Here is a 12652-nt window from a genome sequence, read left to right as displayed (position 1 = left end):
TCTTGTTTCTTCCTATTTACACTTTACTTGGCAATTATTGTCATTGTGCAAAGCAAAGTGCTTTGGCAATTTTATAGGAAGCACGGCTTCCGAGAACTGGCAAAATAGGGGATATCAGCTCACCAAATCCCTACCAGTTTAAATTGTGCAAGATACTTACAGTTTTGGTTCTCACGGTTGAGGCCATCACTCTGCGCAATGGCTTACCATTCTTTATGCAAGGCATGCTAGTGACGTGAATTCAATTCTGCCGCTTCATGCATTACGCTTCCGCTAACACACTTGCAACTCTGTCAAGGTCAGACTGCGGATGGATTGTTGGTTGCTATCAACACTCAACAATACTAAAAAGAACCTAAAATTTCGTCTAGATTCACCGGCAAGGTGCCCCTTTCAAGTCATCCTCATACAGTCATGACCCTACACGTTAGATGGTCAAGATTTAACTTGTGTTTTTTTGTTGCCTCTCTCGATGAGAGCGTCATACAGACAAATTGTGGAATGCTTATAGGATAAGCTGCAATTCAAGCATAAGATGTCTAAGAGCACACATTTTGAGCGCACACACTACAAATTTAAGGAAAGTTCCTCAGCCCAGCATGCTCTTCTTTTCTCTCTTTTTCTTATTTCTTTCAAGAATAACGAAACTCTTCTAAGAAGCTTTTGATACATATTCTGCTCGTGAGTCAGCTTGAGCCAAGGTGCTCTAACTCATAGCTAGCACATGGCTAAGATGCTACTCAAATTAGTCTTCATCGGTTCGTCGATTGAACACTATTTTGCATAAGGGCTATAAGCCTGTTTCAGGACAAGGGTAAGACCCAACTATTGGCATTCTTGTGAGAATGGCGATGGAGAGAGAGAGAAAGTGCCAACGCTGGAATAGAGAGAGAGTGGGTAAACGGGTTTTTAATGGAACCTCTCTACTATCGTAAGTGTACAAAGATGTCGAATACATGTGGGGTGGGCCTATATACTAGGCCCCAAGGCCCCCACGACCTCATGAGATAACAACCCACGACCCAACAATGGGATAAATACCCTAAGGTATAAAACCATCCAAAGTGGGTGTGATGAATGAAAAAGAAGTGACCATGTGCAATGTGCACATGTGACCCTATGCTCTAGATGTGACATGGGTGGCCAACCCGGACCATACTAGCAGTACATAAAGTGTGTGATATGCAGCCGGAGATGTAATCTCTAACACCCCCTCCCAGCACCGGATGTTGAACAAACAGAAAGAATGCGGTGAATAGAAGCCAAAATCTGCTGGGAAACAGCCTTGGTGAAGATGTCTGCAGCATTGTCCACCGTACGGACGTACTCCAATCGCAAATCTCCAGCCAGAATCCTCTCGCGTACATAGTGATACTGCACCTCGATGTGCTTGGTCCTCGCATGGAAGACCGGATTCTTGGCGATGGCGATGCAACTCTGGTTGTTGCAGGAAAGAAGTGTCGCTGCAGTCTGTGGGAACCCCAGCTCCCCCAAAAGTCTCCGTAGCCAAATGCCCTCGCACGCAACGTAGCAAGCTGCGCGGTACTCCGCCTCTATAGATGAGAGCGCAACGGTAGGTTGCCTCTTGCTGCTCCATGAGATAGGTCCTGAGCCAAGTGTGAAAACGACTCCAGTAGTCGAGCGCCGAGTGTCGGGATTGCCAGCCCAATCCGAATCGCACCATCCATGAAGTGTGGAACCACCTGAGCGACGATAGAAGATCCCCAGATCAACCGTGCCAGAAATGTACCTCATCATACGAAGAGCACACTTCCAGTGTCGCTGCCGAGGCTTGGAGGAAAAAGAACTGAGTATGGAAATAGCGTAGCAGATGTCTGGGCGTGAATAGGTAAGCCACACTAAACAGCCTACGACGTTGCGGTACTGTGTTTGGTCAACCCGAGCTGAGGGATCATGGATAGAAAGGTTCTCCCCGGGCTCAAGTGGAGTGCCTATAGGTCTGCACTGTCCCATTCTGTGTCGGTCAAGTATATCCGTAGCATACTTCCGCTGAGAGAAGAAGATGCCGTGAGGTGTCTGGTAAATCTCAAAACCCAGGAAGAAGTGTAGCAAGCCCAGATCTGTCATCTCAAATGTCTTTTCCAAAGACTGCATGATGGAGCGGATCCTGACTGTCCAAGAACCTGAAAAGATCAAGTCATCAACATATACAATAACAATAGCAACCAAACTGCCCTCTGATGCTACATAGCAATTCGCGTCACAATGTGTACGCTTCAGCCCGAGACTAATGAAAAACTCATCAATCCTCTGATACCAGGCCCTGGAAGCCTGCTTCAGGCCGTATAGCGCTTTGTACAGTCGACAGACGTAGTCCTCGAAGCCAGGCTTCGCAAAACCCGGCGGCTGCTCAACATAAATCTCCCCTGTAAGAGTACCGTTGAGGAAGGCACTCTTGACGTCCATCTGATAGATAGGCCAGCCGTAGTGGGCTGCTAATGAGAGTAACATCCGTATAGTAGTCATCTGAGCGGTCGGAGCGAAAGTCTCGTCGAAGTCAATGCCAGGCCGCTGTCAATAGCCCTAGGCCACAAGTCTCGCCTTGTGCTTCTCGATGGAACCGTCAGCTTTGAACTTCGTCTTGAAGATCTAGCGCGTCCCAACAATCTTCCGCTTCTTAGGTCGAGGAACAAGCTTCCAAGTACCATTCCGCTCAATAGGGTCGAGCTCCATAAGCATCGCACGCTTCCGAGAGTTAGACTCAAGGGCCTCTTTCACTGAAGAGGGCTCTGGGACCGCAGAAGAAATCCGCGTCATGAGAGCAAAGTTCACGAACTCGTTGCCCTCATATACCTGCCTTCGCTGCTGAAGGCGTGCTGAGCGTCTAGGTTGCCCAGGCTCCTGCGGCTGTGGTAACTCCGTCAATCCAGAAGAAGAAACTGTTGAATAAAGCCAACCAGGTACAAGTCGCTCCCGAGGTGCTGCCGCTACGTCCTCTGGAGGGTCCTCAGCATCATCTGCAGATTGGAAAGAGTCGGTGTCAGAATCAGCATGATCCAAGGTAGGTACTGGCTGCTATGGTAGAGGTCTAGGTAGTGGTGGAGGAGGAGGTGGAGGTGGAGGCCTGACTGGTGCGGGAAGGGAGAGAGGTGTCGATGTAGAAGGCTCCGATGTAGACGCCCCCTCTGAAGAGCCGATGAACTGCTCATCAAAGACAACATCACGACTCACTGTAGTGGCCCTGGTGACCGGATCATGAAGGCGAAATCCACTAGACTCCTGACTGTATCCAACGAAGATCATCTTCTTGGACTTAGGATCCAGCCTTGTCCGCTTCTCCTTCGGCACATGCACGAAGGTCGGACACCCAAACACGCGTAGGTGTGCAACAAAGGGCTTGCGCCCATAGTAAGCCTAATAAGGGGTCATAGATACTACTGCTGATGTAGGTGACCTGTTCTGAAGGTAGACCGCCGTGGAACAAGCTTCTGCCGAGAAAACCCGAGCCAGAGAAGCATGCTCGAGCATCGTCCGAGCCATCTCAAAATAGTCCGATTCTTCCGCTCGACCACTCCATTCTGAGATGGAGTGTAAGGAGTAGTCAGTTGGCGCTGTATGCCCTCCGACTAGTAGAACTGCGCGAACTCCTTGGAAGTGAACTCACCTCCGTTGTCTGAGCGAAGAGAGACAATCTTTAAGTCCTTCTCCTTCTCCACCATAGTCTTCTAATCCTTGAAGTAGGATAGGCACTCCGAATTGAGTTTCAAGAAGTAAACCCAAGTGTACCTCGTAAAATCATCCACTAGCACCAACATGTAGAGGGCTCTGCTGAAGGAAGGAGTGGCTTCAGGGCCACAAATGTCCGTGCCAACAGCTCCTCCCGCCCGAAACTCGGAGTGGCTCTCAATCTGCATGAGCTCGGGAAGAACCTCTTCCCAGGTAGGCGGGGCTATGGGGCGTGAGCGTATGATCCCCTGGTAGTAGGAATCAAATCGAGGAGGGAGTTTGAAGAGCAAGTGCTTGGCCATCTACTGTGTGGTCATGCTGCCTCCAGAGGCAACGAGGTCGTCCTAGATCTCCCGCATCTTGCGAGTCAACCCCATAAGTGAGTTGAACTGGTTGAACTGCAGGAGGTAAAGCTCCCGCTCTAGCCGAAGACACCTGGCGACAGATTTGTCCTCAAACAATTCCGTAATGCGTTGCCAAAGCTTGTGTGCGTGCTCCTCCGCTTTAACTTCCTGTAGAACCGTGTCAGAGAGGTTCATAAGAAGAAAAGTGTACACCCGACGGTCAGTGTCGACCCATGAATCAATATCTGCCTGTGAAACAGATCCTAGAGTAAGAACCGGCTTCGTAGCCAATGTGCTGTCCTGAAGCCAATCCCAGAATCCATTGTAGGTGATCAGGGTCTTCACTTTCGTCTTCCAAACACTGTAGTTGGAATAATCCAGCTTGGAGGTCTCTGCGAAGACCGTAAAACCATATGCTGCAGGGGCAGCCATGTCTCGTCAATCTCCGTGCGGAAGCGTGTGTCCAGGAACTCGAGAAGATCAAGTCGATGTGAAGGTACCGTAATCCAAAGCTATAGCAGTCCTGCTGACCGCAAGAACAACCACCGGATGGCGTCCTGAAAAGCAATGGGATGTCAACCACGCAATGAAGGAAAGGTGTAACAAGCTGTCCACCCAAGAATCAACCGCATAGGTGCTGACAATCGCTGCTGTACAGCAAAAAACAGCAAGCTTGAACGCCGCCGACCAAGACAGGAGCAATGCAGAAGACGGTATTGAGTAACTCTGTGTATCTCAGCGCAAAAGAGGCTGAAATGAGAGAAAAACAGCAAGTGAACTAGTCCAGTAAAAGCGTCGGAAGGAGGGGTTAAACCCGCATGATGATGAGGGTACCGGAGAACCAACAAGATCAAGAGCCTCGCCTCGTGTGTGCGCTGAAAATGCAGCAGACCTGAAAAAACAGCAAGCAAGACAATGTTGCAAGCTCCACAGGATGAGGTGAATGCCTTGCCGATTAATGCAGGCAACGAGGGTGAGTGAGGATTGGAGAGGGAACGCTGATGTAGAGGGATCAGCCGAAGGTCCTGTCCAATTGCTAAAGAAGCAAGCAATGAATCAACGATCGTGGGTGAGGTAATAACCAGAATGGTGTGAACCTCCTCTGCTTGGCCAACCAACCAACGATGGTGGGAAAGGACTACGTAGCAGGCAAAAACACAAGGGCAAGAAAACGCAGGTGGCTGATTGGCCCCCTCTTCGCGATGAAAGGAGGTGAAAACCTGTTCGCTGCCCTGTAGAAGGTAGATCGCTGATGTGTAAAGCTCCTGAGCCTAGGCATATGATACCATGTGAGAATGGCAATGGAGAGAGAGAGAGTGCCAACGCTGGAATAGAGAGAGAGTGGGTAAACGGGTTCCCAACGGAACCTCTCTACTATCGTAAGTGTACAAAGATGTCGAATACATGTGGGGTGGGCCTAGCATATATACTAGGCCCCAAGGCCCCCACGACCTCATGAAATAACAACCCACGACCCAACAATGGGATAAATACCCTAAGGTATAAAACCATCCAAAGTGGGTGTGATGAATGAAAACGAAGTGACCATGTGCAATGTGCACATGTGACCCTAGGCTCTAGATGTGACATGGGTGGCCAACCCGGACCATACTAGCCGTACATAAAGTGTGTGATATGCAGCCGGAGATGTAATCTCTAACAATTCTTTGGGTGATTGTTTTCAAGATATACCCAAGGAAGTACACATCGACGTTAATGGACAAGCAAGAGTCTTGTCATTACGGATGTTTAGGGTGTCATTTTTGCACTACATGTTTTCAGTGCGACACTCAAGTTGAGTTTTTGATAATCTTCAACTCACAGCAGCTGATCTCTACAAGAAATTCTAGATGCAGCAATCAGTTGCAACAGCATGGCTGTCCATAAGAGCTCGGCAGTTCAATTGTGTGGGTCTCCTGCTCTCTCTATAGCACTACGGAGTGTCTATGGACATACTGTTTTGGGATAAGATCCGACGGGGGATTGCTACATCACCCCATAGGCATTAAGGATCACAGTTTGATCTCCATTGAGGATCACAGTTGATCTCTCCCAGTTATACTTTCAAGGAAAGAATTCCGCAATCTACCAAACGCGGTAGCGCACGGACACACTTTTCAAGTTGATTCCAATCATTTTGTACACGGTTGACTATGGGTTACCGTTACCTGCTAGTTGAGCACTTTCTACAAAGGGTCTTACCAAGGAGTTGCCTACGTAGATTCTACCCAACAGGTTTGGATTGCGAAGGCAACACCCATGGTTTCCAGTGCAATGTTGCTTTGTTTTTTCACAGGTGGGAGACGTGCTCCTCTGTCTTTCAATACGAGTAAGTGAATATTCAGTTCAATCTCCAGGTACGCATCTATTGATTTGGTGTTGTTCCACTTTTTAGTCTGCATTACTTGGGTTTTTCAAGACGTTTAAATACACTTGAATATGTCAAGGCCAAGCCAAGGGCATGTCGAAACACGTATTTTGGGCGGTAATGTCCAATGTACATTATGCTATTATGAATCCATTTGTAGGATTCAATTTGGCACATGTTGTCACATGGGATACAACATGGTCTAGGAACTCAAGGCGTTCGGTTTAGCCAGTGTGGAGCAAGGCTAATGAGAGTCCCTCTCACTCCCATCGTAGAGTGTTTGCAGTTATCTCCACACACAAGTACATCTTGTACTTGCAGGATGTTCTTTTTTACACATCCTTACATGAGACATATTCCACATGTGGAGAATATGAGTCTCTGGACTGACACTGGTGCCATTATTTCAATTATGTGTCACAACAAAGTCCCTAGGTGCTGGTCACATCTGTTTTCTGGACCATTTTTAGCACGACGTCTCAGGAGCAATTTCGTGGCCATAAATTGTCGGATACTTAGAATGACTTGTTCAGCTACAAGTATCGCTAAACAACATTACAGATGGTTGTTTATACATATAGCAAGGCTATAAGTTGTTAATGAAAAAGTTTCATTGTCTGCACCTAGAAGTGATCAATGTTTCACCTTCTATTGTGATTCAGACGTTTCAGCAAGGCTTGCAAAAGATTGCAACTGAAAGTATTTAGTTTCTTCTCAGAACTATTTACATTCTTTTTTAATGTGTGCTACGCACGAGTATTGGCAAGGCTCATTATGGATATACAGGTTCGGGTTAGTTTTTGCTAAATGCATGCACACTAGGTGTTATGGGCCCTAGTGTTTAGCAAAGGCTGATTTGGAACGGCATGCATATTCCTCAGGTTGTTGCTTATGAAGCATTTTGCACTCTATGTGCACTCTCTATGAGATTACTTTTGGATCTACTAATCACCAATAGAGGTCATGGCTCGGTTTGGGCGTTCATGGATTTTTTCAAGTTAACCACGACGGTAATTTCGGACATTGTTGATTCCTCACCAATGTTATGCACTACTGTGATTCCCCGTTTACCAGTCATCTAGGACGACTGTCTGTAAACCGTGAGGAAAACACACCTCAATACTGTCAGTTATCCAAGGGGATAGGCAGATTACAAAGAGTAATCTTGTGCTAAAGGACCTGCTAAGAGCATACGTTAGCACAACGCATTTCTGAATAGATGATTTTCTCCCTATTCTAGAATTTGCTTAAGTACGATTTTCGACTTTAAACACCTCTTATGGTGGGATTGGAGATTGTGTCAAAACTTTCATACGTCAAGGACTTCCCAGGTGTGCTGACAAAGTGTGTTGGCAAGTAACCTTCACTAGGGATGAACATGTAGTTCTTTGTGTTCCAAACTATTCAGAAAATGCAACACGAGGACATTCCCTATCTTCAGACTTTTCAAGATACTCAAGCGAGTAGGAAATCTAGCTCACAACTGCATGGAAAGTTACGCCAAGGTTTCCTTGCATTATTCCAGTACCTTCAGAAGATCTGAAAACTGGTTATGCCTTTGGACAACTCTTAGTTGTGGTTACTCCTTTACACTACTCAAGTGAGTTATAAATGGAGTTACCATTTAGACCCAAGTGGTTGCAAATGGACAACAATGTGGAAAATCAAGATGTTGATAATTGGTTTCATTGAACCTCCTCACTGCACCAATTATCGGTCATACAGACAACTGGCTCACTTATGGGACGTCAATAAAGAGAACATCAGTATTCTTAAGAAAATATTACTACTTGTGTTTTCAAGGACGAAAACTCTTCCTTAAGGGGGGAGTAATGTCAGGACAAGGGTCCTATGGGGCAAGGCCCAACCTAGGGGGTCAGGGACCTAGGCCAAGGGCCAGCTGGACGAGTGCCGACTGGGGATCCACTTAGGGCAAGTGCTAGGAGCTAGCCTATATAAGGAGCGGTAGGGAGGAGGATCCCAGGTTCAGTTACCCTAGGTCTTATACCTTTCTTCATCCTGTTCATTCGGTGCCTTGTTAGGGCACTTCACGAAGATATGTCCAGTTTCCCCGCATTCAAAACACTTCCCCTCTTTGATATAGTTGATCCTCTCTCGACGAGTGAGCTAGGATCGTGCATCCTTTTCTTTTGGGGTAAGTCAAATTGCCTGAATGAATGGCAAATCCCCGTTTCGCATGACTCATCAGTTCCTGAATGGAATCTAACTTCTGCTCTAAGCAGTGGTCTCGAATCTCTATAGAAAGACCCAAGGTAAACCGCTCAATCTGTTCTTTGAACAAGATCTTCTTAAATGTTTAATGAAGAGGCTGGTAGAAAAGAGCTCCAGAATCTCTCGCAATAAGCATCCAATGTATCTTTCTTGGTCATCCAAAGATGGTTCCAAGCAGTTCGTATGTCACGTTCTTACTCTCCAGTCACCCTAGAAGAAATAAAAAGCCTTTTAAATTTCAGCCATTTAACTGACGTTGTCTTGTTCAATAGAAGCGTGGACCACTAAGTTCAAGCATTCCCCTTAAAGTAAGAGGCAGCTCTGAGTAACATCCTCCAAAGAAAGCTATGTCAAACTGCTGTATAAAAGACAAAGCCTTCGAAGCATCTCTATGACCAAAAAACGTGTCAAATTTAATTGATTGTCCACCTTCCTTAAACTCTCGGACTTTCTTGCTTTTGTCTTCCAGAAAGTCATACTAGTTGGCTTTATAAAAATTCTTCTTTTTTGCATAAAAGGCTAAAGCTGCTGTCGTCAGAGTCCGAACTATCTGAAGACAAGTCCTCTGTAGAACTGTCAACCACGGGGCGAGATTTAGGCTTCTTTGCCTTTTTCTTGCCCTTCCCGAAGCTTTGCTTTTTGCTTCGCTTTTTACCTTTTCTGTCTTCTTCGCTCGAGTCGGCAGAGCTAGAAGAACTGTCAGAAGAAGAAGAAGAAGAACTGGATACTCCTTCAAATCGAACACGCTTCTGCTTTCTTGTTGATTCAAATATCGACTAACGACCCAAATAACCCGGGAAGTCAGCACCCTTCTGCTTTTTGTCGTGCTTTTTAGCTTTGTTCTGCGTGTCAAAAAGCTGAGCAATTCGTGTATCAACCACCTCTTCTAATTCTTGCTCTCTGTACATCCTGGGAGTAGGAGGTTTCTTCAATGCCGATTTGGGTCGTTCTGTGGTCTACCGCCACTGTGTATGCACCTCGTCGAAGGAGGTCTAGCTCTTAAATTTCGCAAATTGCGGGTCCTTTGCAAAATTTAGCATCATCTTTGTTGCGTCGCCAATCAATCGTTGACGCTTCATCTCTTCGAGCTCCACCTCAGTAGGCGGAAGCGGGCCGTACTCCTCGTGTGAATCCTCGTTGTGATCTCTTTCCGCATCTCCGGATGCAGAGGAAGTCGACTGATCTTTGTCTGAATCCATAGGTGCCGCGTAAAAAGGATCGGATTTCCCGTAGCAGAGAAATCAGCCGCGCTCTGATACCACTGTAACAGACTTGGACACTCCAAGTCGAGAATCTACCGCGACACCACAAATAATCACTTCAAAACAATTCACAGTTCACAATTGATTCGACACTGGCCCGGCTGGGTTCCGTGCCTAGAGATATTGGCCCCAAAGATTGGCGCCCCTTTTGGTATTTCTTTTTGTATTAATCTGTATTCAAATTACAAGAGTCAGGCAGGCGCTCACTCTCAAACTCTACATCCAGATGCTCTGAGTTGTGAGAGGCATGCTCACATATTTAAAGATTACAAGGGATGCTAAAAGCAGAGCCCAAAAGCTGAAAATCAAAAGCCCTGTAAAAAATAAAGCAAGAGCTTTCCTTTTCTCTCTCAAGCCATACTTGGCACAATAAAAGCAAAGCTTTTTAAACAAAAGCTCTCTCTCTCTCTCAAACTCTCAATTTGCGTAGAATAAAGCAATGCCCAAAAGCTGCGCCAGCTTCCACAATTTGCGGGCGTTCGTACAGCTGCCGCGTGGCATCATTTCCGCGAATGGCGGGCCTGTCCGTACTGCAACGTCACGTCAGTATTCCCAGCCCGCCATTGCCAAAGAGTGTGTGTGTACTGGGCAGCCACGTCACAGGTTTGTGACACCTCCTCTTGAGACCAAGCAGCCAATGGACAGATCTCCTCATAAACAAACTCTTATCCGGTATCACCCACTGAACAGGCACGGGGAGCAATCTCCAAGTGCCCGCATGCACGTAGTGGCTCAACACGAAGGGAAAGAGGAGCGCTCGAGAGACGAAAAGGTATCGCTAGCAAAAGCTGAGAGAGAGAGAGAGAGAGATGTTGATGGCTGAAAATGAGCCAATATAAAAGCTCCAGAGGGGCATTTAGGCCACTCAAGGGCATCCACATGGGCATCGCGTCAAAAAGCTGAGCAATTCGTGTATCAACCACCTCTTCTAATTCTTGCTCCTGTACATCCTGGGAGTAGGAGGTTTCTTCAGTGCCGATTTGGGTGGTTCTGTGGTCTGCCGCCACTGTGTATGCACCTCGCCGAAGGAGGTCTGGCTCATAAATTTCCCAAATTGCGGGTCCTTTGCAAAATTTAGCATCATCTTTGTTGCGTCACCGATCAATCGTTGACGCTTCATCTCTTCGAGCTCCGCCTGAGTAGGCCGAGGGGGGCCGTACTCCTCGCGTGATTCCTAGTTGTGATCTCTTCCCGCATCTCCGGATGCAGAGGAAGTCAACTGATCTTTGTCTGAAGCCATGGGTGCCGCGTAAAAAGGATCGGATTTCCCGTAGAAGAGAAATCGGTCGTGCTCTGATACCACTGTAACAGACTTGGACACTCCAAGTCGAGAATCTACTGCGACACCACAAATAATCACTTCAAAACAGTTCACACTTCACAATTGATTCGACACTGGCCCGGTGGAGTTCCGTGCCTAGAGATATTGGCCCCAAAGACTGGCGCCCCTTTCAGTATTTCTTTTTGTATTAATCTGTGTTCAAAGTACAAGAGTGCAGGCAAGCGCTCACTCTCAGACTCTGCATCCAGATGCTCTGAGTTGTGAGAGGTCTGCTCACATATTTAAAGATTACAAGGGATGCTAAAAGCAAAGCCCAAAAGCTGAAAATCAAAAGCCCTGTAAAAACTAAAGCAAGAGCTTTCCTTTTCTTCTCAAGCCATACTTGGCACAATAAAAGCAAAGCTTTTTAACAAAAGCTCTCTCTCTCTAACTCTCAATTTGCGTAGAATAAAGCAATGCCCAAAAGCTGCGCCAACTTCCGCGATTTGCGGACATCCGTACAGCTGCCACGTGGCATCATTTCCGCGAATTGCGGGCCTGTCCGTACTGCTGCCTGCAACGCCACGTCAGCATTTCCAGCCCGCCATTGCCAGAGAGAGTGTGTGTGTACTAGGCAGCCACGTCATAGGTTTGTGACACCTCCTCTGGAGACCAAGCAGCCAATGGACAGATCTCCTTGTAAACGAGCTCCTATCGCGTATCACCCACCGAACGGGCACGGGGAGTGGGAGCAATCTCCAAATGCCCGCATGCACGTAGTGGCTCAACACGAAGAGAAAGAGGAGCGCTCGAGATACAGAAAGGTATCGCTAGCAAAAACTGAGAGAGAGAGAGAGAGAGAGAGAGAGAGAGAGAGAGAGAGAGAGAGAGAGAGAGATGTTGATGGCTGAAAATGAGCCAATATAAAAGCTCCAAAGGGGCATTTAGGCCACTCAAGGGCATCTACATGGGCACCATGGTTGTTTTAAAGTTTATAGCCATAAATCCATAGGAACTCTCATTAGATTAGAGGATACCCTATGGACCCTTAGTCCACAGGGGCATGTAGAGGCTCTAAAGGAGCATTTAGGCCACTCAAAGGCACCTACATGGACACCATGGCAGCCCTATGACTCTAGGGCCATAGGATCTCTCATTAAAATAGAGATCAATCTAATCTAATGAGACATCCTATGCCTCCAAGTCCATATGGTGGCCTAAGTGCCCTTATAGAACATTTATGTTGGCACCCTATGGACCTAGGGCCACAGAGTGCCAAGGGAGAGGAGAGAGAAAAACGTTGGTGGGTCTACATATATAGAGAAATAGCGAAATTGCCCTACCGAGCCAAAAAACCCCACAATTCTTAAAAAATGGGCAAAATGCTAATAAAGTATTATGTGTACACATGATAGGGTATACACAGCGGAACACATTTCAACCATTCATGAATCAATAAATTCACAAGTTAATTCTTGAATCAAAATATTTCATATAC

General features: G+C 46.8%; 2 protein-coding genes across 3 annotated transcripts in view; both read right to left on the bottom strand.

Annotated features, from left to right (window-relative positions):
* The window catches only part of LOC147462409 (uncharacterized), a 29619-nt gene that overhangs the window by 15202 nt on the left and 1765 nt on the right, over nucleotides 1-12652 (bottom strand). The gene's annotated exons all lie outside the window — the stretch shown is intronic.
* Nucleotides 4027-12503, bottom strand: LOC147462410 (uncharacterized). Its single transcript, XM_086483922.1, has one exon. The coding sequence runs from the start codon at nucleotides 4461-4463 to the stop codon at nucleotides 4032-4034; it is 432 nt and encodes a 143-aa protein (XP_086340048.1). The 5' UTR covers nucleotides 4464-12503; the 3' UTR covers nucleotides 4027-4031.

The sequence above is a fragment of the Adiantum capillus-veneris genome, chromosome 2 (assembly GCF_014529385.1).
Source record: "Adiantum capillus-veneris isolate H3 chromosome 2, ASM1452938v2, whole genome shotgun sequence".
NCBI lineage: Eukaryota > Viridiplantae > Streptophyta > Polypodiopsida > Polypodiales > Pteridaceae > Adiantum > Adiantum capillus-veneris.
Note: the sequence above shows the minus strand (reverse complement) of the source record. Positions and strands in the feature narration are given on the sequence as shown.